At 57.0% G+C, this 25,129-nt stretch overlaps 3 protein-coding genes across 21 annotated transcripts in view; 1 reads left to right on the top strand and 2 right to left on the bottom strand.

Annotated features, from left to right (window-relative positions):
* The window catches only part of MORN1 (MORN repeat containing 1), a 66,105-nt gene extending 63,734 nt beyond the window's left edge, over nt 1-2,371 (bottom strand). For 10 of the 13 annotated variants that reach the window (XM_035307449.2, XM_035307448.2, XM_078330109.1 and 7 more), the window contains exons 1-2: nt 2,273-2,371; nt 766-837 (exon numbers count right to left, since the gene is read on the bottom strand). In XM_035307449.2, coding sequence (XP_035163340.1) covers nt 766-837; nt 2,273-2,348 — 148 coding nt within the window. In that variant the 5' untranslated portion in view covers nt 2,349-2,371. The remainder of the gene's footprint in view (nt 1-765; nt 838-2,272) is intronic. The other 3 variants (XM_078330110.1, XM_078330107.1, XM_078330112.1) reach the window with 1 other exon arrangement.
* Nucleotides 1,757-16,884, top strand: RER1 (retention in endoplasmic reticulum sorting receptor 1). Of its 4 annotated transcripts, none has more exons than XM_009000278.5 (7): nt 1,757-2,108; nt 7,115-7,202; nt 8,782-8,886; nt 11,109-11,208; nt 12,490-12,568; nt 13,752-13,887; nt 14,562-16,884. In XM_009000278.5, exons 1-7 carry the CDS (start codon nt 1,957-1,959, stop codon nt 14,649-14,651), a joined length of 750 nt encoding a protein of 249 aa, XP_008998526.3. In that variant the 5' UTR covers nt 1,757-1,956; the 3' UTR covers nt 14,652-16,884. The 4 variants fall into 4 exon arrangements, with proteins under 4 accessions (XP_008998526.3, XP_078186241.1, XP_002750250.1 ...); XM_078330115.1 differs by lacking the exon at nt 1,757-2,108 and adding an exon at nt 2,458-2,507; XM_002750204.7 differs by lacking the exon at nt 1,757-2,108 and adding an exon at nt 2,623-2,777.
* On the bottom strand, nt 15,494-23,396 carry PEX10 (peroxisomal biogenesis factor 10). Of its 4 annotated transcripts, none has more exons than XM_009000284.4 (6): nt 23,240-23,396; nt 20,976-21,056; nt 19,776-20,178; nt 18,107-18,282; nt 17,874-18,009; nt 15,494-17,255 (listed from the first exon to the last, which is right to left on the bottom strand). In XM_009000284.4, exons 1-6 carry the CDS (start codon nt 23,349-23,351, stop codon nt 17,156-17,158), a joined length of 1,008 nt encoding a protein of 335 aa, XP_008998532.1. In that variant the 5' UTR covers nt 23,352-23,396; the 3' UTR covers nt 15,494-17,155. The 4 variants fall into 4 exon arrangements, with proteins under 4 accessions (XP_008998532.1, XP_008998531.1, XP_002750252.1 ...); XM_009000283.5 differs by having other exon boundaries at nt 15,494-17,618; XM_002750206.5 differs by having other exon boundaries at nt 19,772-20,178.
* Nucleotides 23,397-25,129: the final 1,733 nt, after the last annotated feature.

Genomic DNA, 25,129 nt, shown 5'->3' on the forward strand with positions numbered 1-25,129 from the left:
ACAAAACTGTGTGAGAGGAGCATGGCGACAGGAGGGTCCCCCCAGAAGGGTCATGGGACTTGCCTGGGGTCGGGGGGGTCCAAGTGATATCAACTTTATACTTGCTTTTTTTTGTTTTGTTTTGAGATGGAGTCTCACTCTATCACCCAGGCTGGAGTGCAGTGGCACAATCTCAGTTTACTGCAACCTCTGCCTCCCGTGTTCAAGGGATTCTCCTGCCTCAGTCTGCCAAGTGGCTGGGATTATAGGTGTGCACTACCATATCCAGCTAATTTTTGTATTTTTAATAGGGTTGGTGCTTCACCATGTTGGCCAGGCTGTTCTGGAACTCCTGACCTCAAGCTATCCACCCACCTTGGTCTCCCACAGTGTTGGGATTACAGGCGTGAGCCACTGTGCCTAGCCCGACTTTACTTTCTTTTTTCTATTACTTGAACTTTCTACAACAGTAGGTTCTCTTTATATCAGAAATAAACCATAAAGTCAGTTTTCACTCTGGAAAAGACAAGCTCAATCTCCAGGAAGAATTTCTAAGTTGCAGCTTCCTTTGCTAAAGGTGGCCATCTGCGGGGGGGGGGGAGGGTCTCCCAGTATCCTGCTTCCCCTGCTCATCCGGCCTTATCCCCAGCAGCCAGGGAAGCACCAGGGTTCAGTGTGCTTGAAAGCTACAGGAAATGCCACTTGCCCACCCAACCTCCCAGGGAGAAACCAGCTCCATCAGCTTTGGGGTGGCAGTGGCAGGAAGAGACCCCAGAGGCTTCTCACCGTGTTTCTTTCCTCCTTTCCATTCTCCTTCGTATCGAAAGAAGGAATTTGGGTATACATAGACACCGTAACCTGAACATGGAGAAGACACACACAGGTGAGCAGACACTCAGAGGTGAGGGGTGGGCTCCTCACCTCTGAGGGAGGGAGTGCAGCTCTCTCGAGCATTCGAGGGGTTGGTGCCCTTCACCTTCCACTGCCCAGAAACGCCCTGTGGGGTTCATGAGCTCTCCTGTCTACTGTCGGTCCATCCATTTGCTCATGTGTTTATGGGACAAGGATGAGCACCTACTTGGTGCAGAGAAGACAGGCCCAGCGAGAGGAGGGCTGGGTTGAAACAAGTGCAGGCCCTTGAGAGAGCAGAGGTGCTCAGGAGGGGGAGGTGGGGAGCCTTGTTGCAGAGGGGATGAGTGAGCCAGGGGAAGGCACAGGAGCAGAGTCAGTGAGGGCACACAGGGGAGGAGCAGGCCCTTCCATTCCCTGCTGTGACCCTTCAGGGGCCTCCTATCCTTAGGGGACAAAATCCACACTCATACCCAAGGAGGACCTGGCCAGCTTCATCTCTTTCCACTCAGTTGCTGAGTGTGCCAGCCAACTCCCGCAGTTCCTGGAAGGGGCAAGGCTCCCTCCCCACCAGCTTCCCAGGCACATTTTGGGGGCAGGGTTTATGGGAAAATGTCGGGGGGGAGGGCAGGGGGTTCCCACAGGCTCCTGTATATGCCGAAATCAGGAAGGTTCTACCTGAAGATACTAGGGTGAGCTCTGAGTTCATTTCAGACCCGTTTATTTGATTCTAGGAACAGTTCCTATCAAAAACTACTTTTTTTTTTTTTGAGACGGAGTCTTGCTCTGCCACCCAGGCTGGTGTGCAGTGGCTCGATTTCAGCTCACTGCAACCTTCGCCTCCTGGGTTCAAGCTATTTTCCGGCCTCAGCCTCCCGAGTAGCTCGAACTACAAGCGCCACCACGCCTGGCTAATTTTTGTATTTTTAGTAGAGACAGGGTTTCGCCATGTTGGCCAGGCTGGTCTCAAACTTCTGACTTCAGGTGATCCAAAGTGCCAGGAGTACAGCCAAAAACTGCTTTTGAAATGCATCCTCGAGTTTCTAGACAGCACCGGCCAGGAAGGAAGGAGGCTTGGTGCTGGTCCTGCGCCTGCCCTCTCCCCGCGTCCTGGGATTAGGGATTCTCATGGCAACACCGGGCCCGGTTGGCTGCGAGGCTGCAGCCCGAACCCGGCCTTCCCTGCTAGGAGCCCGCGGGGGGCGACCGCCTGCAGGGCTGGACCCGCTGCAGAAGGAGGGCTCGGGGAAGGGTGAGAGCCGGACCCGGGTAGGCGCCAGGTGAGTTCTGGATGGGAGTGGGGAACGCGGGGGTGGCCCCGGCTCCGCCGCTGCACTTGGACCTCCGTTTTCCGAAGTGAGCACTTGGGGGTCGAGGGCGTAGAGCGATCGCACCCCGAACGGAGCCCAGGACAGCGACCCGCCCTGTAGCCCGCAGTTGTTACCGTCCCGGGGCGGCCGCCTTGGCGGGTCCCTGCGCGGCCCGTGGGAACTCTGGGTGCCCTCGCCGGCTGCCGCCATCTTGCTGCCGGGGTTTCCTTAACGACCAGCAACGCACGCTTCCATTGGTCTTTGTCGCAAGGGGGTGTGGCCACGGGCCGAGTCCCTGGGCTCGCGCAATCTCTGGAGTGAAACTAGCGGGACCCGGAGCCAGAGGACGCAGCTGTGCCTGTGCACGCGGTGCGTTTCCGCCGCTGTTGCGTCTTCCGCCGAGAGGCACGCCCGCCAACGGCTTGCGCCTCTGCGCCGGAAGCGGAAATGGTTGGAGCCTTCGGCCCCGCCCCCGCGCCATCTTGGGGGCCCTGGAGGCGGTGCCGTGCAGGACGGAGCGGAAGTGCTCGCTGCAGCTTCCCGGAGCCCGAGTGCAGCGCCGGCGGCCGCCCCTGCCCCGCCGTCCTCCTTCCCGCGGCCGTGAGGGAGACCGCGGCTCGGCCGCAGCGGAGCTGCGAGGTGCCGGGAAGGGCTGCGTGGCGCGGGAACGGCCGGGCAGCGCCGCCTCCTCTCTTTCCGGGCTGTCAAGGCCGCGGGCGGGCGGGGCCGCGCTGAGGCCCGGGCGGGGAGGGCCGTCGGGGCCCGAGTGGCCGCGGGGAGCCTGTCCCCGACCCGCGGCCCTGGGGGGTATGGGTCGCGCCTCGGGGCGGGCCCGGGAAGAGGGGCCTGGGGGGTGGCGGCGGAGAGGGGTCCGGAGGTGCAGGCCGAGTCCTCGGGTCTGCGAGGGGTGGGGTGGCGGGAGAGGGGCCAGGCGGGGATTGCTGCCCTCCCCACCCGGGCCGGGTCTCGTCCGATTCTCCTGCCGGGCATCTGGGCAAGCGGACAGTTGCCGATCCGCAGCTGTCTGCGTTGGGCTGGATTCGAGTGCGGATGTGCCCCCTCCCCATCCGGCGTCCAGGTCAGAGCAAATCTTGTAGGACTTAGTGTTAAGCCCTGGGGCGAAGGCGTCCCTGACGGGCTGAAGGGAAACTGGCCACATCGGTTTCGATTGTGTTCGAAATAGGCAATAAAGTCATAAATGCTCTCGGCTGACTTCGTACTGGTGTGTGGTCCCACTGATAAGTCACCGTGCGTCCCTGCCAGGCGTCCCTCCGCGCAGAAGCCTGCTTTCAGCCTCAGTACCTTCAGGGGGCTTTTCCCGCTTTCTCCTTATGAAGCGTAAGGACTGGCTGGTAGTCTCGGAAGCACTTTATTCTTCGTTGGGTTGACGTTTCCTAGTAAGATGCAGTTATCCCCTAAGTAGATGAAGGGTCCTCAGTAATTCAGACTCTCACTTGGCTTCTGCCCTGTGCCCGAGGTGACCGCGGTTACAGTGTGTCAGAGCCAGGTGCAGATGTGAGATGGTGAGGCGCAGAGGAGAGAGGAGCCCAGGCTGGAATGTGGCCTTGGGAAGAAGGAAGAGACAGGGTATGGGAGGGCATTTCAGAGGACGGAACACCAGAGGTGTAAAGCCTGGTGCAGAAGGCGGGGACTTTCCTCGTCCTGGGGAATTGGGATGGGGACGTGAAGTGAAAGGTTCAGGAGGCAGAGTTCAGTGCCCCGTGGACCAGGCAGAGGGCTTCATCCATTCCTCGCAGCGCTTCCTGTCTTAGTGAAGGACCACACATGTGGATGAATGTGGCAAGCCGTGGAACAAGGCACATGGAGAGCTTTACACTTTCCGGCATGTCCTCATGATCTCTCCTTGACCTCGTTTTATCTGCCTCTGTTTTGTGACTGGGCCTAAAGTAGTCATCTTCAACAGGTAACTGAGGGGCCGCCTACTATGTGATGGACTTCTAGGTGGTAGGGCCCAGCCTAGAACCAGATGAGGGACCCCTCAAGGAGCTTCATTCTAGCAGAAAATTGAGAAACCAGAAAGGTGTCAGAAAACAATTGTACACAAAATAAAAATGCAGGTGATGGGCCAGGCACGGTGCTCACACCTGTAATCCCAGCACTTTGGGAGGCCGAGGCGGGTGGATCATGAGGTCAGGAGTTGGAGACCAGCCTGGCGAAGATGCTGAAACCCCCTCTCTACTGAAAACACAATATTAGCTCGGTGTGGTGGCAGGCGCCTGTAATCCCAACTACTTGGGAGGCTGAGGCAGGAGAATCACTTGAACCCAGCAGGTGGAGGTTGCAGTGAGCTGAGATTGCACCATGGCCCTCTAGCCTGGGTGACAGAGCAAGACTCTATCTTAAGAATAAATAAATAAAAAACGGTGATGTTATGTAAGGGACTGGGGTCAGTGTGGGCGGTCATGGAGGCTTCTGAAAGGGAGGTGGCCTTCAAACAGCAGAGAAGAGGACTGCAGGGGAGCAGCTGCTGTGAGGGCTGGCCCTGATCTGGGAACAGGGCTGGTACTGCCTTGCCTGGCGCTGAGGGTGCTCCACGGGCTGCCCACTGACTCCTTGCGAGAGCCTGGTGGAGAAGGCAGGAGAGGTGCTATTGTCCCATTTCACAGACTGGAGCCTGAGGCATCCTGGAAGAGTGTGTCCAGGTCACACTGGCAGAGCGAGGCAGAGCCGGACTCTGAAAGGCTGTTGAAGTCCAAAGTTCACGTTCCTGCTCCTACCACACTGCCTTGGGCTGTTCAGAGCGCGAGCCGTGTTTGGTGTACGTGTTGTATGTGTCAGACAAGCAGAATTGGCTGATGTGTTTTTAGTAGGTTTTCCACACGTTCAGCTGGAGAGTAAGAGTTCTGAGCTTTGTCTAGAGAACACCTTTACGTGGGAGAGCCAGGAGTTTTCTCTCTAACGTTGCTCCTCACCTCCAGCCAAGTAAAGGTGCTTTAATGGGAAAATTCCGTCAGAGTGAAATAGGCGGAAACTTGCAAGGAGCTATAGGATGAAGAATGTGACTGAAGTCCCTTTCAGATGGCCTGGCTTTGGCCTAAATAGGGTGCCCATTCCAGGTGGTGCACTCTAGTGTAGACCCTATTTAAATGTGGAGTTCTCAGTGGAGAGTAGAGGTGCTCCTGTGTGTCTTCTGTTTACACGGCCAGTCCAAAGGGCCCCTTGGTCTCCTTGGCCTGCCTGGCCTCTGCACAGAAGAGCCAGGAAACGGTCACGGAGCCACATTCTGCATAGCCCTGGCGATATGGAGGGAGCTGCCCGGATCACTTCAGTGCTTCAGTTGTGATGGGAAAGCAGAGGCACTTGGGGAACCAGTCTGGCCACCTGCCCCCTTCCACCCTGAAGGGAAGATGCCCCCAGTGCTCGGTGACTGGAAAAGCGTTGGTTTCAGGAAGGTGCAGGTTCTAGTTCCTGCCCACTGTGACTGTGCTGATGGGCGGGGGCACCTCGTAAGCCTTTGCGAGCCTCAATTTTCTTGTCTAAATGAGAACCGTAAGACTGACTGCAAGGGTTGCTGAAGAATGATGTCTTTGCCTTTGTGTCTGGTGTTTCTTTCTTTTTTTTCCCTTTGTGACAGAGTTTCGCTCTTCTTGCCCAGGCTGGAGTGCAATGGTGAGATCTCAGCTCACCACAACCTCTGCCTCCTGGGTTCAAGTGATTCTCTTGCCTCAGCCTCCTGAGTAGCTGGGATTACAGGCATGTGCCACCATGCCCAGCTAATTTTGTATTTTTAGTAGAGACGGGGTTTCACCATGTTGGCCAGGATGGTCTCGAACTCCTGACCTCAGGTAATCCCTCTGCCTCAGCCTCCCAAAGTGCTGGGATTACAGACTTGAGCCACCATGCCCAGCCAGTGACTGGCCAGTTTCTTAGAGCCTCATTTTACAGATGAGGAAATGGAGGCTGGCTGCTGGCAGAGGGTTTCCTGAAGGCCTCACAGCTGCTTAGCACAAGGGGGACTGTAAGCCAAACTTGAGACCAGAGGCTGTTTCTCCTCACCGCCCTGCCGAGGCAGAGATGGGGGTGGGGGGGATGTGAACTTTGCCCTGGCATCTTCTCTAGCTCAGGAGCCAGCAGGCATCTCATCTTTAAAGTAGGAGTGACAACTGGCAGGCCCTGGGTACTCAGCAACACTTTCCCGAAGAGCGGCAGGTCCTGAAGCCTGCTCGGCTCAGGAGTGACGTGGGGGCATGCTCGGCTGAGCAGCCAGGTGGCAGTCAAGCTTGGCTCAGCCTGCTCAGAAGCAGAACTGTGACGGGACTTTGGACACGTGGCTTCTACTGTTTGTGACCAGGTCCTCCTTTGTGAGATGGGGGTAAGGATGCCCTTCACTTGGGCATCCGGGAATTAAGTGGGTAAACTGTGACCTCTGGCACCTGGCTTCTGAGGTGAATTCCTCATGGCATCACAGCAGTGTGCTGAAATAGGAGCAGATTTGTTACCTCCACTTGCCAGATAAGAAACTGGGACACAGACGGATGGACTAGCTGAGAACTGTAGATAACGTTTTGCTGTGTGTGTGGTGGAGGACCTGGCCCTGAGAGGTCTCCCGCCAGATCAGAGACCCAAGACAGGTGCCTGGGGGTGACCCTGAGGGATCCGCATCCCTGGAGGGAGAATGTACAGTGCCACGTGTCAGGGACCAGCCCAGGGACCCGACAGCAAGGCTGCTCCAGGGGCCAGTGGGGTGGACGGTGCCGCCCATGCTCAGGCGACTGAGGTGCTGGCAGCGGGAATGCAGATGCACCTGTGCTCCTGGGCAAGTCCGCCTCACGCTGCCCTTCCCCTCCACAGAAGCCTGTGCACCTGCTGCTTTTTCCTGAAAGTTGATAGTAAAAGCACAAATGGTGTGGACGCAATGCTGAATATTGAAACCTACCTGACTGTGTTGGTGAACATAGGGCCAAGATTTCACATCCTCGAATGCTTTTTATTTAAACGTCTTGTGTCTTTTTCAGTTACAGAATGTCTGAAGGGGACAGTGTGGGAGAGTCCGTCCATGGGAAGCCTTCGGTGGTGTACAGATTTTTCACGAGACTTGGACAGGTTGGTGGGTTTTTTGGTAGATGAGTTTAAATATTTAAAAAAGAAATTGTGGACTCCCAGCATTTTCCTGAAGGATCTGTTTGCTGGCGTTCTTGATGGAGAAGTGACACCCTCAGGCTGGAGGTGCTCTCTCCACCGTATCGTGCACTGCGGCTTTCTGTAAAGGGCCAGCTGTGGAGAGATCGGGCTCTGGGGCCACATGTGGTCTGTCACATAAATGTTTTCTGTTTCTGTTTTCCTTTTACCAATGTTTAAAAACATAAAACCCAGTCTCGGCTCCCAGGCAGGACAGACGTGGTCAAGGCTGCTGTTCTGCTCTTGCTCTCCCCTCCTGGCCACCCACATCCTCTGGTGCTGGGACCCCCACCCTCTCCCTGTCACCATCCAAGGTGCTGCCCCTGAGGGTGGGAGGCTGTTGTGTGGCCCCGGGGCCTGGGACCACGTGTTTGTGGGCTGTGTGTGCACTGCTTGGTGGGTGAGAGCCTGGAGCTGCCTTTGATTACTGGAGCCTGAAGCTCTGCTCAGGAAAAGCCTGGGTCACCCAACAGTTCCAGCTGCTGAGGCTCTAGCTCAGATAAAAATCTGTCAACTTCGTAATTAAATCACATATGAAAAACAACGATCAGTGAAGTTGGGTGATAGGTATATATGGGCTTACATAATCTTTTTACTTTTGTGAATTTTGAAGTTTTCCAAAAATTAAATTTCAAAATTAAAATTTAAACATCCTGGCTGGGTGAGGTGGCTCATGCCTATAATCCCAACACTTTGAGAGGCCAAGGTGGTTGGATCACAAGGTCAGGAGATCAAGGCCATTCCGGCCAACATGGTGAAACTCCATCTCTACTAAAAATACAAAAAAAATTAGCTGGGTGTGGTGGCACATGCCTGTAGTCCCAACTACTCGGGAGGCTGAGGCAAGAGAACTGCTTGAACCCAGGGGGTGGAGGTTGCAGTGAGGTGAGATCGCACCACTGCACTGCAGCCTGGGTGACAGTGCGAGACTCCATCTCAAAAAAAAACAAACAAACAAAAATTTAAAAGTTCATCCATATGTATGTAAGTATGAAAAGACTAAGGGCTCCCTTGGTTCATCCATAGCTGTCTGGATGCCCACACATGCCAGTGGGGCTGCTGGGGCTCAGGCTGTGGCCAGTGGGCCTGGGGGCGGGGCAAGGCTGGTGCTGGCGGCAGCAGATAAGGGAGCTGACTTGGGATGTGGCGATAAGGGCTGTGCTGTAGGGCGGGGATTTGAGATGCACAGTCGTCTCTGGGGTGAGGTTGGGTCTTCCCCATAGTCATCCCTTTGGGCCAGCACCATGTCACCATCTTCTAGGAGATTGTTGTGTAATAATCTTGCCTAAGAGATGAACCTGCTTCAGGAATTACTGCAAATAAATTTGGATGAATTGTAGTCCCTGCTCTGTGCTGATACATAGACCGATCTCTTGCTATTTTAACTCACTCTACCTAGCTTTTTAAGAATGGAAAACCAGCCATAGCAGAAGGTGCGTTTTGTGGCAGGGTCAGTGCAGAATGTAAGGGCCTGCTTCATGCCTTTGCATTCTTGTCTTTCCAGATTTATCAGTCCTGGCTAGACAAGTCCACACCCTACACGGCTGTGCGATGGGTTGTGACACTGGGCCTGAGCTTCGTCTACATGATTCGAGTTTACCTGCTGCAGGTAAGTGTGGGCTGAAGTGGCGGGATCGGCTCTGTCCGAGTTCCTGGGACGTGGTGCTGAGGGGCATGCTGCTGATCCAGTTTGTCTTGCAGGACGTGGTCTCTAGGAGCCACTTTGAGCTAAGTGCCGAGTGTCAGAATGATCTCAGTGACTGTCTTTAACACATGGTTGTTTATCATTCACCTGGAGTCTGTCCTGTCCCCTCTCCAGGCTTCTCAGTGCACCCATGCAGTCCTGAGCCCAGCCTGGCCCTGCCCTGGGCGTGTCCAGGCCTGGACAGTGAGCCGCTGTTGACCCACTGGCCCTGCTGCATTGTGGTCAGGACAAAATGGCACTCTGCAGCTGCCTCATTCCTCAGTTGAAGGTTCCATACTTTGGGTGTCATGAATTATTTGGCATCAAAAGGATTTATTTAGACTCTCCTGAGTTCTCCCTCATATGAGGCCAAAGAGGACAGTGCAGGTTGGGATGAGTCAAATAAGAGCCAGTGACTGAAGGGGGTTTGAGGGTCTCCTCAGTGTGTTTTCAGACGTCCCTGGGTCAGGCGACATCTCCTCAGACTTCACCTTGGGTGTTCCTTTACTTTCTAGTAAACGTGATTTCTAGGAGCAAGCTTGTAAGATGGGAATTCTTTGCAGATCTTTAGAGGAGGTGATTTAGTCTTTCTATGTGCAGAGTAGGAAGGTTTATAGCCTTGTCCGGGCTCTTTTTCTCTGGGGACTGTGGAAAATACCTCCTTGTTTAAAGCACACACCTTAATTGGCTTTAGTTTAGTTTTTTTTTTTTTTTTTTTTTAAGACAGGGTTTCACCATGTTGGTCAGGCTCGTCTTGAACTCCTGACCTCAGGTGATCTGCCCACCTTGGCCTCCAAAGTGCTTGGATTACAGGCGTGAGCCACTGCGCTCGGCCTTTTTTTTTTTTTTTTAAATTTGAACTCGGTCCATTTTCTGATGGAAAGAATGACCTAGAAAGCTTGAATCAGGGCTTTCAGGAAGGAGCAGGAGGCGGGAAGAGTACAACACCCACAGGTTACTATGTTGTAAACGCAGTTCCTCACGCGTGGTGTGTGGCCCTGCGGCAGGAAGGTGAATACACAGACATCCAGTTAACCCTTATATCTAGCATTTAGCTGTCTGACTTGAAACACTTGTGGGCAGAAAGATTTGTTTGTATGAGAAACTTAAAGCTTTTATATTTTATTTTATTATTTTTTTTGAGATGGGGGTCTCGCTCTGTCACCCAGGCTGGAGTGCAGTGGCGTGATCTTGGCTCACTGCAACCTCCACCTCCCGGGTTCAAGCGATTCTCTTACCTCAGCTTCCTCATCAGCTGGGACCACAGTCGTGTGCTACCACGCCCAGCTAATTTCTGTATTTTTAGTAGAGATGGGGTTTCACCATGTTGGCCAGGCTGGTCTCGAACTCCTGACCTCAGGTGATCCACCCACCTCGGCCTCCCAAAGTGCTGGGATTACAGGTGTGAGCAACCGTGCCTGGCTGAGAAATTGAAGGCTTTTAAAACTGAGAATGCAGTCCTGGCTTCTAATGGGATACACCTCATCATTTTAAAGATGAATTAGTTGCAAGTCAGTGTGCTGCATGTAGGCATCTTGTCAGAATTCTCCCCACTTCGCATCTCTTGAGGAAGGCTTGGCTTAAGCACACTTTTGGAAGCCTCATTCTTGATTTCCTGTGTGGATTTCTTCTGGGCAAAGGTTTAACCCTCCTGGCAGAGTGTTTCTGGCGATGTGGATCGTCTGTTGGAGGAACATCAGCCAGCATGCCTCTCGTCACAGCCGTGGTTCCGCCCTATGTTTCTGATGACCGTGCTCCTAGTTGGGGCTGTGCCCAGCATCCTCAGGTGCCTGGGCCGCCGGAGCCTGTGGTATAACTTGACCATGTGCTTCTTGAGAAAAGCCTCCTTTTCTGCTGTGCTCCTGGTGGGGCGCCTGTGACTTGAGGGGACATGTGGTCTAACTGGACCTTGAAGAGCTTTGCTCATTTGGGCCCTGGCTTGTCCACTTGGTCTCAGGACCCACAGGTATAATCTGAGTTAAATTGTTACCATGGGATTTTACTGTACTTCTTGTCCTTGCTCTAAGTAAATTTTCTGTTTTTAAGGTCAGTTGGAACCAAGCTGGGAGTGAACCGGAGTGCAGCCATGCGTTGGATCAGGCCGACGGGCGTTGGAGCGCACCCCTGACTCTTTCCTTCTCTTTCAGGGGTGGTACATCGTGACCTATGCCTTGGGAATCTACCATCTAAACCTTTTCATAGCTTTTCTTTCTCCCAAAGTGGATCCTTCCTTAATGGAAGACTCAGGTAGGGAGCGGCTGTGCACTGGGCTGTGTGGCAGCTGGTGCTTTCATTTTCTAACGGGATTGTCCAGTGTCCTCTGGAAATACCTGAGGCTCTGCTCTTGGGGTTGAAATGTACATGTTATGTTGGATGATCAGGATATGTTTGTAGAAACACTCTTTAGACCCTCCTGACAGCCACGAAGTGGGTGTCCATTCCCACTTTGCAGATGAGGAAACTGAGGCATATAGGGCTAGGTAACGTGTTCAAGGCCACTGAGCACCGCAGACAGCAGCGGTCTGAGGCGGATGGTTGATGCCAGCACTTGCCCCACCCTAGTCAGTGGCCCCTCAGAATCACTGGAGGAGGCCATGGTGAGGTTACCTTTTCCCCTAGGCAGAGGGTTCCACAGGCAGCTCACTGGCTCACAGAGACCGCTGGGACCCTGATGCCAATGTCAGGTTAGGCCAGGCTTCGGGTGGCCTTCTGTGGTTTCTGAGGAGCCGTGAGCTGCAGTGCTCCTGGTGCTTTGTGCTCCATGCCTGGAGACTCATGCTGCACCTGGGCCTGCCTGGCTAGGTAGGGGCCCCAAGTTCATGGCTGACCGGCCAGCCCCAGGAGAGGAGCAGACACCTGTGCATTCCAGGACGTCGTGGCCACTGTGGGGAGACGCAGCCCCCTACCAGGACCCTCCTTGTGCTGGGGAACCTGCTGTTGGGAGCAGTGTTTTCTCATTGTGGGGCCGGAAGCCTGTGAGTCTTCTGTGTAGAGCATGTGATGGAAAGATTGACGGGAACACAGCTTCTCTCATTTGTTGTTGCTGTTTGGGGGAGACTAGAAAATGAAGAGCCTCTTTTCTGCAGACCTCAGTTTTCCCATCTGTAAATGGGGAGCGGCACCTGACTGGCAGGGAGGTGGGGTGAGAGTGGGCCTGATGCAGCTGCTGGTGGGACAGGCCTGGCCCCGGGTTCCACAGTCAGCGCCGCCCTGTTCTCTGCGCTTGGTTTTGTACCTTTATGTGGTACAACTGATGTGCTGCTGGACATTTACACGTGGTTGAGTTCTTTATGCATTTAAAACATGTGGATGTCTTCTAAAAATTCTGCCAGCATCTTCTAAAAGCAGCAAATGGGTGAATTGATGTGTGACTTGACCACAGACCCCCATTTTTATCTTTGGTTAAAAGATACAAACCTTTGTTTACATATGTGAGGCCTGCTGGTCAAAAGCCTTTAGGAGAACACTTAGAAATGTGACGGAAATAAAAAGAGGAGCATTGTCCCTGATGGTAGCTCTGCCTTGCAGATGACGGTCCTTCGCTACCAACCAAACAGAACGAGGAATTTCGCCCCTTCATTCGAAGGCTTCCAGAGTTTAAATTTTGGTGAGCTAATTCTTCATGGTATTTGAGAAGGAGCATTGTGCCTAGGGGTGGCCAGTGAGACTCTGAGACTCACTGAGTTTTGTTCAAGTCACCCAAAAGATGACTGCTATACTGGGCTGGGCGGGGTACCGGGGAGTCACAGGGGCTCTCTGGGGGAGGCCACTCACTACCACATGCTCTTTGTTTCAAGTCAGCACCAGTGCCCTGGAGGCTGGCAGAAAGGTGGTTGGTTCTGGGATGGAGTGCTGACTGGCTTCTGCGGTCGTGGCCTGGGGAGGGCATGTCTGTGTGGCCAGTCTCTCCCCTCCCTCCTCCCTCTCTCTCCTCCCTCCTTCCTCTCTCCTTCCTCTCTCCCCTCCCTCCCCTCCCTCCTCCCTCCCTCCCCTCCCTCCTCCCTCTCTCCCCTCCCTCCTCCCTCTCTCCCCTCCGTCCTCCCTCTCTCCCATCCCCAGCCTTGTGGCTCCCTGTGGCTGGCAGAGGAGGACTAGCCTTCTGGAGTCATTTTTGAGATGGGCCTGAGCAGAAGTGCCTGTGTCTGGACGGGCAGGCAGAGGTGGGTGGCACAGCCACCAGAATGACGGGAGCTCTGTGACTGCATGCATTTGCTCCATCGCTCATACCCCACCCTGGGGAGGAACCCAGGTCTGTTGGCTCAGTAAACTGAAGGAGCCTGCTGAGCTCTCGGGGTGGAGTGTGGAGCAGAAAGATCAGGGGCTCTGGAAGCCCACAGAAGCTTGGACTAGGAAGGGAGAGCTGAGTCTCTTGAAGGTGATGGCAGCTGCCGGCCGTGTGCTGGGATGGGAGAGAACACTGGTGGCCATGCCACAGTGGCGAGCTGAAGGCCCTGGATGGTCCTCAAGACACAGCCTGGGTTTCTCTCCAGATCGCAGATCCAGCAGCAGGCATGGGGCACGCAGCCTCGGCCCTGATGCTTTATACCTTGTGTAGTTGTAAGAATAGTTGTACCTTTGAAGGGTGTGAGAGAAGGCATCTCTGTGGTTAGGCAGTACATGTATGTGAGCTACATGCGAAGGGTCATGCTGCTGCTGTGCCCAGGGCAGACCCCTCCTGTCCACAGGGAGGCTTCCGTTTGCAGGGTCGGTGCAGCTGCGAGGCTGGAGGCCGCAAGCAGGGGCCCGGTGCTGCTGCAGGTGTGGTGCTAACCTTCTCTCCCCACTTGAAGGCACGCGGCTACCAAGGGAATCCTGGTGGCTATGGTCTGTACTTTCTTCGACGCCTTCAACGTCCCCGTGTTCTGGCCCATCCTGGTGATGTACTTCATCATGCTCTTCTGCATCACCATGAAGAGGCAGATCAAGGTAAAGGAGGTGCTGCGCCTTGCCGGCCGCTGCTCTTCCGTTCCCGAGGCTCAGGGGAGCCGTGCTGGGCTGTGGCGGGTGGTTGCAGTCTGCCTGGTGTGAATGTGGAGCTAAGTGGCAGTCTTGTGTGTAACAAGGACGCTGTTCCGTTCCCCAGCACGGCCTGTGAACGACCCGGGGAGCGCGGCTGTCGGGGCGCGCGGGCTCTTGGTGGAAGCTTGGTGGGAGCTGGATGGGAGAGCCTGGGTGTGTACAGCGTTCCGTGGCTCCTCCTAGGGCACCTAGGGCCCTGCGCCAGCCTGCCCGAGGAGGAGGGCATTAGGGGGAGGCCAGCCAGGACTGCGGACTGTGCCCTGATGGGGTGGCTTTGCCACTGTGGCCTCACTCTGTGCCTGGGGTGTTGGCCACAGAAAGGGCCCTGGGCCGCCCTCCATCGCCCTCTCCCTTCCTCCACGGAAAGCTCACGAAACACCTGGATTGCTGGGGTTTCAGACCTGGGACTCATGGGCTCTGGAAGGTCTTGCTGTGTTGTCGGGGGTGCAAGAAGCCATTGGGATCCTGATTCCACTTGTTGGATGTGTAGAAAAGATGGGGGACCTTTGGGCACTCAGCTGTGGGGACAGTGTGGTTGATGGGAAGCGGCTGTGCAGAAGCTGCATCTGTTCTCTCCACAGCACATGGTTAAGTACCGGTACATCCCATTCACTCACGGCAAGAGGAGGTACAGAGGCAAGGACGACGCCGGCAAGGCCTTCGCCAGCTAGAAGCGGGACTGAGGGCGCCTCACTCGGTGCAGGAACGGTTTTGAGCCATTGTTAACAATGCCTTTTCTTCACATAAAGTAGTTGATTACGAGGGAGTCGAATTTTCTTTTTAAAAAGGAGCTTCAATGATTTGTAGCTGAAATATCAGGTTCTTGAAGAAACTGGCACTTAAACCAAATCGAATGGATTTCTTTTTCAGTGACGTTCAGGTATTTCTCATGGATGGAATTCTAGTCAGCTGCAGGCAGGAAGCCAGGTGGGTGGAGCCCACAGGGGCGAGGGCAGGTGGCCGGCCCCCCACAGTGCCGGGTGGGCAGGCAGGAGTGAGGCCTGTGGGGGAGGAACAGCCGCTCCCCGCCAGGCCGCCTTCCCTACCAGCCGGAGGTGGTGCCATGGCTACTCCATGGAGCCTGAGGGACCATCTAGCCTGATTCCTGCGCATTTGAAAGAACTGAACGCTTGAAAGGGGTTGTCATGTCACTGTGGGGTTCTGATGCCAGTTTCCTCGTTTCATCTCACTGGAGATGCTTACAGTTGGCCTCTGTCCTGACGACTCAAAACTTGTTCTTAACTACCATGATTGCTTCTGAGGGCCTGGAATTATAAATATATATATTATATTTTAATTGTTTGAGATTATTTTGACACATTTGATATGTAAAGAGTGTTTCGTTTTTGATTTAAATCTGTCCTCATGCAACCCCCATGAGGGGTGGCGAAGCTGGCAGCAGCGGACTGGCTTTGTGGGTTCAGCCCTCGGCCCTCCCACTGCCGAGGCAGAACCCACTTGCATGTCAGCTCTTTTGATGTGATAGAAGAAATACTCTTAACCATTTACCAAGTGATTTTTCACTCCACTTTATTAAAGATAGCGTGCCCTTTCTTGTGTAGTCTTTATCTAAAACACGACGTCGCTGGACACCAGAAAGCTCGGCTTCTGTTTGGCCTTCCCAAAAGCTGAGTTTTGCCAGCAGCAGAACACCCCTGTGGTGGTCCCGGGCGAGACACGGAGACGCGAGGGAAGGCACTTGAGGGCCCTGGCCGTGCAGGCACCCCACTCTGGGCAGTGTTTCCGTCTTAGAATTCAGACGGTGAATGTTTATTGTCTGCATTCTTTCGCCAGTGTCTACATATCTGACATCAAGCTCAAGAGGCCCGTCCTGCTCATGTGTCCCTGACCCAGGTCAGCAAGTGCTGTGCCCAGCTGGTGCTCTTGGTGCTGTGTTGAGGCACTTGGGGTTCTCAGACTCCAGACAGGAGCGTTTGTCACTTTCCACACTGTTTTCCTAGTAAGTGCTCCTGCCCCAAGATGTGACAGGAAGTCCTGTGCACATGGCCAGAGCACAGTGTGCATCAGAGGACTGGGTGCTGATGGATGGACCCACGGAGGACCGCGCTCTTTCTGTGGGAAGCATGGAGGCATCTGCCCACCCACCTGTAGCCCCAGTGCCTCTCCTGGTGCTCCGCCCAGTCCAGAGGGTCACAACCCCCCCCCCCGGAAGCTGACGTTGATTAACCTGGGAATACCAGGTCATCCATGTTCCTAAGTTAGCAGGCGAATGTGATGTACGCCCTTGAGGCATTTGAACACCGTGCTTTGTGAACTCTCAAGTTCAATCTTGTTATTAACGTCCCCAAATTTCAGTGGAATTAGTTTATTAAATATGCCAATGGCAAGGTTGTCTCTGGCACAGGTTAAATGCAGTTTTAAAAACCTGGAGCGTCAAAGGGAGGCAGGAAATAGGCTGGGGCTGAGCTGAGGGGCTGAACACAGCAGTGACCCTGGGTCAGCAGGTTGCCTGCCCAGCAGGCCCCCAGGAGAGGGCTCGGGTGCCCCTGGCAGCCCCCCTACCCTGGCCCGCCCAACGACTTGGCATTCGAGTACATGTGGGTCAGGAAGAGCCCTCTCTATTTTCTAGAACTGGAAGCAGCCTTGATGTGTGTTTAAGGTGTGCCAAATGACTCAGACAGGTGCCAATCTTGGTTGGTTTCTCTCTGCCCATGTGGTCATTGAGTCCTGGTGGAGGTGCTCTGCCCAGCTGCCCCGGGGGAGAATCCCACTGCCTCCCACAGGGGCCCTGGGGCTGTTGTTCTGACCACTCTTGGCTGAAGCAAACCACAGCCCCCCGTGCCCCATCCCAACTCAACACATACTCATTCAGTCCACTGCCTTAACACGAGCCTGATGGAACCACCATCTCACAGTATAAATGAATAAATTGTCTTCTGGCTACTTCTGAAGTTCTCAACTGTGTGGTTCGGGGAATGGAGGGAAACAGTGAGATTGCTGAAGTGGCTGAGTCGTGCCTGGCTGGGCTCGGGGAAATGTTCCATTTCTGGGCACCCTGCCAGCGCTGAGAAAGTGCAGTCAGGTGCAGCTTTCTGTTACCTCCCGGGGTGGCTGGGTTAGTGTGTGACATGGCAAAAACCAGAGTGAGAATGTTCTAATTTCTGTGCAAGGTGAATCTTGAGGCTAAACCTTGGCGGTCAGACTCCCGTGGAAGTCATCTGTGTCCAGGCCCACCCAGGTGCAGCTCAGCGGTAGTGCCGAAGGTAGACAAGCTTCTGGGGCAGGAACTTCTCCCGGCAGAGGGGACACTCTGCCTACAGAGAGGAGGAAGGGTCACAGCGGCTGAGACCACCTGCGCTGTGCCCACGCCCATCGGCACCTCTTGTGCCGTCCACGTTCTCTGCCCATGACACGGAATATAAACATGTTCTATTTCCTTCAGCTAATGACCAAGAAAGAGAAAGCCACCCTTTTCCCAGGCCGAGTCCCAGTGGGGGCTGGGGTGGGGCTGGGGGCATGGGCCTCAGCCTTGAGGTTCCCTCCTGCTCCTGCAGCTGACACAGCCCAGGCAGCCTGGTTCCTGGTAAGGTGCTGCCCTCACCCTGCACCTTACCCTGCACCTGTGTCTTGGGTGGGTGTGAGTCAGTGTGCCAGGGTTTCCAAGTGTGGTGAGGACCCTGGGAAGAAAGACGTGCTGGGGTGCATGGGGCAGCCATGGTGCCTTTCAGGGCTGGCTGCTGCCCCAAGCTGCATTCAGCAGAGCCTCAGTATGCTTGAATTTGGAACTTTAACCCCCCAGTGGCCCCACATCTGACCTACCTGGGAGTCTTTAAAAAGATGCCCACCTCCCTACCCTCAAACTGGAGAGTTCAGAGCCAGACTCCCCACTTCTGCTGCAGCCACCCCAGGACCCTGGCAGGCGACCGCCTCACCTTGCTGCTGCACCATGCAGTGATGCACTCCCAGCAGAACAGGTGGCCGCAGGGCGTGGCTGTTGGGTGCCTGCGCTCCTCCAGGCACAGGGTGCACAGGGGGTTTCTGGAAACGACTCTTTCCTCCAGGGAGCCTCTGGGGAAGGTGGGGCACAGTGTCAAGGTGGGTGCGCCTTGCAGGTCCTCGCGAAGTGCCCAGGGCACCCCCAGCCCCAAGTCACTCCCGAGCACACCTGCGGTGAGATAGGGCACGGTGCAGCCTCCATTCCTTCCTGGCTCGCTGCCGCTGCCTGAAGCCATACAGCTGCAGCCCCACAGACAGCGCCAGGTGCAGCAGCGACACCAGCCCCAGTAGCCTGTAACTTGTGCGGGCTCTCTGGTCCTCTCCGGGCATGGGGTGGACACGGAGCTGTAGGGCAGACAGTGCAACACCCATCAGGACTCTGAGGGGATCTGGCCTCAACGCCTGCTGGGAGGGTGGTGTTAGAGCCAGACCTCTCCCCGGCACTGGGAGCACCCGGCAAAAACAAGCTAGGGTTTGGGGCATCCCAGGTGCCCGTTTCAAAGCCTAGCATGAGGGAGAGGCCGAGCTCCAGACCGGCCTTGGCATCATCAGCACAGAGGGAGTCTGAGCTACGAGGCTGGTGGAGCAGGGGAGCGGGTGAGGACGTGGGGGTATCCAGGGACCACGTCTCAGAAAAGGAACCTGCAGTGTGGCCAGAGAAAGAGCTGGGGGGGGCAGAAACGGGGGGCTGCAGATGTGCCCCCCAGCTGCCCTGCTCCAGGGACCAAGCCCCAGTGTAGCAGGCACATGGCCCCAGGGATGTGGCTCCTGCTTTCCTGCCGCTGGTGACGTGTGAGGCTTCTGGCTGTGCTGTGGAAGGACAGTTGGCTGCCCTTGGCTTCCTGTGTCCCTTCCCACTGGCTGGGAAATGGAGACGGCCAAATGGCCTCAGCTCAGGGCTGGGAGGCCTACGGAGGTGCAGGTCACACCACCAGCGTGGGCCCGGGGTCTGCACTTCCTGGCTGTCCTGGGTGAGAGGGGCCTCCCATCTGGTTTGAGCCCTGTTTCCAGGCCTCTGTCACAGCAGCTCAGCAAACCCTCGCTAACATGGACACAGCAAGGAGTCGCATCAAATACGTGAGGCTGGGCAAGCTGAGGACCAAGATCTGACCACTAGCTCTGTGATGAGGTCACGGTGGCCTCCTGTTCAGAGTGTGTGTGGAGGTGGGGTTGCCTGGTGACTGGGGACTGAGGAGCCCAGCATGCCCCTGAGGATGGAAGGAAGGAAAGGGGTCCCTTGGAGGGCTCTTGTGGAAGGAGCATGTGCAGCATGGCAGCAGGACCCTGCGGGAGGCTTCGTTGCTTAATCTGGAAGCAGGGGCATCAGCTGGGGGTCAGGATGGGCAGAGGTGCTGACAGCTGTGGAGGGGAGAGGTGAGAATGGCTGTCTGATGGGGCAGACTGCTGGGCGTGCATGGGTGAGGTGAGAGGGGTCAGGGTTGGAGTCCCTGCTCCCACACTGTCTTGGAGAAGCTGCTTGTTCCCCAGAGCAGTGATATGGGCAGTCACAGGACCACCGGGTCCAGGGATCTGTTGTGAGGTGTGACCCAGGCTCCGGTCAGTAAGGCTGAGTGCAGGGCCTGGCATCTACGTGGGGCTGCAGCAGAGGCTCATGATACCCTCAGGGTCTGCACGTCCCTGGATTTTTCAGCCAAGTGCAACTAAACAAAACCTGCCTTTTTCCAAGGAGAGGATTTGGGTTTCCTCCTTGACACAGATGCTGGAACCCTGCTGGCTGAGAGGCCTGGAGGGCCAGCTCTGTGCACACACTCAAGTCCAGCGGGGGAATGACGGGGTGGCCGAAGCGGCTGTGCCCTCAGCATCTGCTACTTACGTACGTGATCCTTGTGAGCCTCTTGGCCAGATGGTAGAAGACGCCGTGGATGTAAAACCAGGCAACGTGTAGCCGCTGGAGACAGGCGAGGCCCTGCTGGAGAACAAAGGCCGCCCGCAGCAGTGCCCTCCTCTGCTGCTCAGGCAGACCGGCAGTGTGTCGACGCACCCAGCGCCGCGCCCCTGAGCAGCCACGCCCACCCGGCACCAGGCTGCCCTGCGAGGGTCGCCCACTGTCAGGGTCAGCCTGCAGCTCTTGCTCCAGAGGGAGCAGGGCTTTGTCCAGCAGGTAGGGCAGGATGGCATGCAGTGTCACCAGCACGCCACGGCGCAGCAAGGAGGGCACCTGCCTCCCCGACGGGTCCACCTGCACGATGCTGACGTACTCCTCCCCGAGGGTCTGGTAGCCTATGAGGAAGAGGACAGGTACGTGGAAGCTGAGAGGGCCTGCCACAGGGATGGGCTCCCAGCCGCCGTGCCCTCTGCTGGCTCCTGTCAACAGCCCCATCTTGTCACCCTTGAGCCCACTGTCACCCCACACTGGTGGAGGCCAACATGACCTCCTCCTGCTAAGCCCATCGGTCTCACTGTGACCTCAGGCAGCATGTGACAGGCCCGGCCACTGGCTGCCCTTGGCTCCTGGGACCTCGGCTGGCCGGTGTTCCTCCCGCTCCTGCTTGTCCCCAGGGGTCTCTGGGACCTTGGCTGGCCGGTGTTCCTCCTGCTCCTGCTGCTTCCCAGGAGTCTCTATGCCTTCCCATTTCTCCCCAGCTGCCCCCACCCCCTCCCCCAGCCCCACTGCTTGGATTTGGTCCCACGGCTGGCCACCACCCACATGGCTGGCATCACCCAACTGATGCCCAGCCTGGACCTGACAGGGCGCTGCACCCTGTGACATGGCTCAGCACTGTGACTTGCTTGTGCCACCAGGGCTGGCCACTGAGAAACGCATCTCAAGGGCACCCGAGGTAAAGTCTTGGACACAAAGGTCCTCAGGGACACAGGAAGGCTGGAAGGATGGGCTCCCTGCTGGGCGCTGATGCCCAGCCTCTCTCGGGCAAGCACCTCCTGCTCTCCTTGAGGTAGCATCACCAACTCGGCTAGTTCCAGGAGCTTCTCACACTTCCTGGCAGCCCCCTGGCCACCATCCCCTGGACTTGGTGTGAGGTTGCCCCTCAGTCCTAAGGTCCCGAGGGGGCTTCTACCTGCAAGTGTGGTGAGGCCAAAGTAGGCCACATCTGAGACCAGCTCAGCCTCCTTCCTCCACTCCAGCCACTTCCTCGCACCTGAGAGGAGAAACAGTGTTAGTCTGGGGGCGCTGGCGGGCATCCCCTGAGGATGAGGGACCACCATCCCCCCAGCTGCCCAGGCCCAGATCCAGTCCCACCCTTCCATGAAGCCAACATTCTCTTCCCCGGCCTCCCTCTCTGCTTCTGTCTCTGGAGGCTCCACCTCGACCTTCCTTAGCCTGAGCTGCAGTATCCTGAGAACCTCCTGCCTGCACCCATCTATTGCTCTGGGAGGGCCGATGAGGGCCGCATGGAAAGACGGTCTTGGGTAGTAAGAGTGCAGGCCAGAGGCCGACTGTCCAGCATCAAAGAGCAACTCTCCAACTTCCTGGCTGTGAGGCCTTTCTGGGATTTCAGTTTGCTCATCTATCAGAAGAGTAATAGTAGGTCCTACCTGTAGTGATGTTTGAAGATTAAATAAGTGAATATTTGTAACACATGGAGAACAGTGTGTAGCACAGGGGTGCCGAGTGTATTGTAAAATAAATTCACACAAATCTGACCATGTCACTCTCCTGTTCAGAATCCGCCAATGGCTACCCATCTGACACCCATGGCCCTCCCCAAAGGGAGCCTGGCTGTCCTCTGAGATTTACGCATGCTCCTGTCCCACGGCACCGTTCCTGCTGCCACGATACCCCTGCCACTGGGCTCCAGTACCACTGCTCCGTGTAACGTTCTGCTGGGAGTTGATGCCTTTTACAACTGCCTGCCCCACACCCAAAGACTTGATGGCGTTGCCTTTTTAAATTTTTATTCTTTTTGAGATGGAATCTCACTTTGTCACCCAGGCTGGAGTGCAGTGGTGTGATCTCAGCTCGCTGCAACCTCTGCCTCCTGGTTTCAAGTGATTCTGCCTCAGCCTCCCGAGTAGCTGGGATTACAGGGACCCGCCACCACACCCAGCTAATTTTTTTTCTTTTTTGAGACGGAGTTTCACTCTTGTTACCCAGACTGGAGTGCAATGGCCTGATCTCAGTGCACCGCAACCTCCGTCTCCTGGGTTCAAGCAATTCTCCTGCCTCAGCCTCCCGAGTAGATGGGACTACAGGCATGTGCCATCATGCCCAGCTAATTTTTGTATTTTTAGTAGAGACGGGGTTTCACCATGTTGACCAGGATGGTCTCGATCTCTTGACCTCGTGATCCACCCATCTCTGCCTCCCAAAGTGCTGGGATTATAGGCGTGAGCCACCGCGCCCAGCCTTTTTTTTTCTTTTTTAAGAGATGGGGTCTCGATACGTTGCCCAGGCTGGAGTGCAGTGGCTATTCACAGGCGCGATCCCACTACTGATCAGCAGGGGAGTTTTGACCTTCTCCCTTTCCGACCTGGGCCGGTTTACCCCTCCTTAGGCAACTTGGTGGTCCCCCGCTCCTGGGAGGTCACCATATTGATGCCGAACTTAGTGCGGACACCCGATCGGCATAGCGCACTGCAGCCCAGAACTCCTGGGCTCAAGCGATCCTCCCACCTCAGCCTCCCGAGTAGCTGGGAGTAAAGGCACGCACCACCGCTCCCAGCACCCAGCTAATTTTTTAGTAGAGAACGGGTTTCACCATGTTGGCTAGGCTGGTTTTAAACTCCTGACTTCAAGTGATCTGCCTGCCTCGGCCTCCCAAAGTGCTGGGATTACAGGCGGGAGCCACCGTGCCCGTTTTTGTTTTTCGTTTTTAAATTAGTGATGGAGTCTGGCCCTGTCGCCCAGGCTGGAGTGTAGTAGCGCAATCATGGCTCACTACGGCCTCATCCCTCGAGCTCAGATGATTCTCCTGCCTCAGACTCCTTTAGAGCTGGGATTACAGGCACTGCCAACACGCCTAGCTAATTTTAGATTTTTTTTGTAGAGACGGGGTCTTGCCATGTTGCGCAGGCTGGTCTCAAGCGATCCTCCCGCCTCCGCCTCCCAAAGTGCTGGAATGACAGGTAATGCTTCGTTGGATTCTGTACTCAGCTCATGGCCTGGTGAGACAGGCAGGGCCTGGCTGAGCCTACCCCGGGGTCGGCAGGGCGAGGGGCCTGGGCTGCCGGTCAGACCAAGGAAGGCCCGGGTCAGTGCCAACGGGACCGAGGTGGGAGGCGTTCGCGCCGCGGTGACCACCCACTGCGGACACCCCGCCTCCTTGAGGGGCAACGCCCCCTGGGCCGCTCGCGGGGACGTCCGGCCGCGCCCGGCCCTCACCCGCCAGGCTGTGCAGAGCACTACCCGCCGCACTCCGCAACCCGCCGCGGTAGTACTCGTCCTTCTGCGCCGCGCGGATGACCTCCGGGGGGCTGGCGGCGGCCGGGGCCATGGCCGCGGGTTCGGGTGGTCCCGGGAAGCCACGCTAGCCACGCCCACGCGGCGAGGCCTGATGACGGCACGACGTGGTTCGGCGTGCGGCGCAGGCCTTGCGTCACGCTGGGGGCGGGGAAGGCCGGGGCAGGAGGCGGGGCCGGGCCCCAGGCGGAAGCGGGGCTGGAGCCAGAACCAGCGCGGCGCGAAGGGAGTTAAGGGCGCGGTGCGGCGCGGGGCGGGGCGGGGCTGCGGGAAGGGAGTGGGAGGCACGGGGCGGGGCCGGGACGGGAAGTCTGGGGGCCGGGGCGGGATTCTGGGGCGCGGGGCGGAGCGGGGCGGGAGTCGGGGGCGGCGGGGTGGGCTCAGGGCGGTGCGTCTGCGGCGCCCCCAGGTTCATACGCTGCCACCGGCCCCCGCTTTGCTCCCCGCACGTCCACGGGCCGCTCTCCCTCTGCGGACAGCGCCGCGGAGTGGAGACGGTGCGGACCCATTTCCCGCTGGGGAGGCGGAGGCCGGCGCCTGGCTCTGGACCGGCCCCGGGGAGCCATCTCGCCCTCTGAGCTGCGCGGGCTGGCCGGTTCCGGGGCGCCGGTGGGTTTGGGGGCCAGAGGGGCACGAGGCGAGATCCGGGACCTTCCAGGCCTCGAGCAGCCGCCTTCCCCAGTCATCCCTCGTAAAAGCACACGGCCGGGTTGGTGTGGACGCCCCCCTGGTGCCCAGGCAGGGCAGAGGTCCCGGGAGGGAGGGCGCCGCGTGCGTCAGGCAGGGCCTGGCGGGTGGGTGCAGCCGAGAGGCCGCCGCGTGGTTTCAGGACAGGCGGAAGGTGGTCCTCTACACTCTACCCTGTCTGGCCTGAGCCCCGCAGGTGCTCTGGGGACCCACATCGCCAGCGGCGCTTCGATCCCTCTGCTCACGGGGGAGGAGCAGAGGGAGGCCTGAGGCACTTACCAAAGCCGCACACCTGGAGGGACAGAGCCTTCCCCAGCCGCTGGCCACAGCTGGACCTGTCCGGAGCTGGGGATGGGAGGGACTGGGGCGGGAACTGGAGGCCCACGCAGGTCCCCCGCGTTCTCTGCGGCCTGTGCCTCTGGGGCCACCTGGCCAGGGAGGGCAGCCTGCACAGCCCTGAGTGGCCCTGCTGCCCAGGGCAGCACTTGGGCTGGGGAGGCCTTTAGGATTGCAGGAGGAAGGCGGGACGCTGACAAGGGGGCATCTGCACCCTGATGACCTCAATGGGGGGGGGCATGCGATTCCTTGCCTCACCTCTTGTTCCGTCTGCAGGGACTCAGCTGTGGCATCATCCCCAGACTGACACAGCTAAGTGACAAAGCCAGAGCCCCACCCTACAGGAATGGCCCCTTTTAGAGGAAAGGGGCATAACCTGGTGGCCCCGCAGCCCCTCTGGCTACTGAAACCCCCTTGCACCCCTTTGGAGACCTGACCCCGCAGGTATGGCCATGTGTCCTGGACACAGAGACTGCCCTCTGATTGGGCTGGGCAGCTTGGACGGGCCCCTCATCCATGGGCCAGGCAGTAGGCGTCGCCCATGAGGAGCTGCTGAGGTGGTCGTGTGTTCTGGTCAACGCTTAGATAACAGTTTGAGGTGCAGCACCCCTTCCTGGCCCTGAGCCACTCTGGGCCCTGGGGTCACAGCTCAAAGTCTGATTCTGAGGAGGAGGCTTTGGTACCTCCTTCGGATTCACGCTAAGCTCTAGGATGGGCCCCTGGGAGGTGTCCCCACCACTGTCCTGGCACAGGACTGCATCCGCCACTCTTCATCTGCACACAAATCCC

Source organism: Callithrix jacchus, chromosome 7 (assembly GCF_049354715.1).
Source record: "Callithrix jacchus isolate 240 chromosome 7, calJac240_pri, whole genome shotgun sequence".
NCBI classification, from domain to species: domain Eukaryota; kingdom Metazoa; phylum Chordata; class Mammalia; order Primates; family Cebidae; genus Callithrix; species Callithrix jacchus.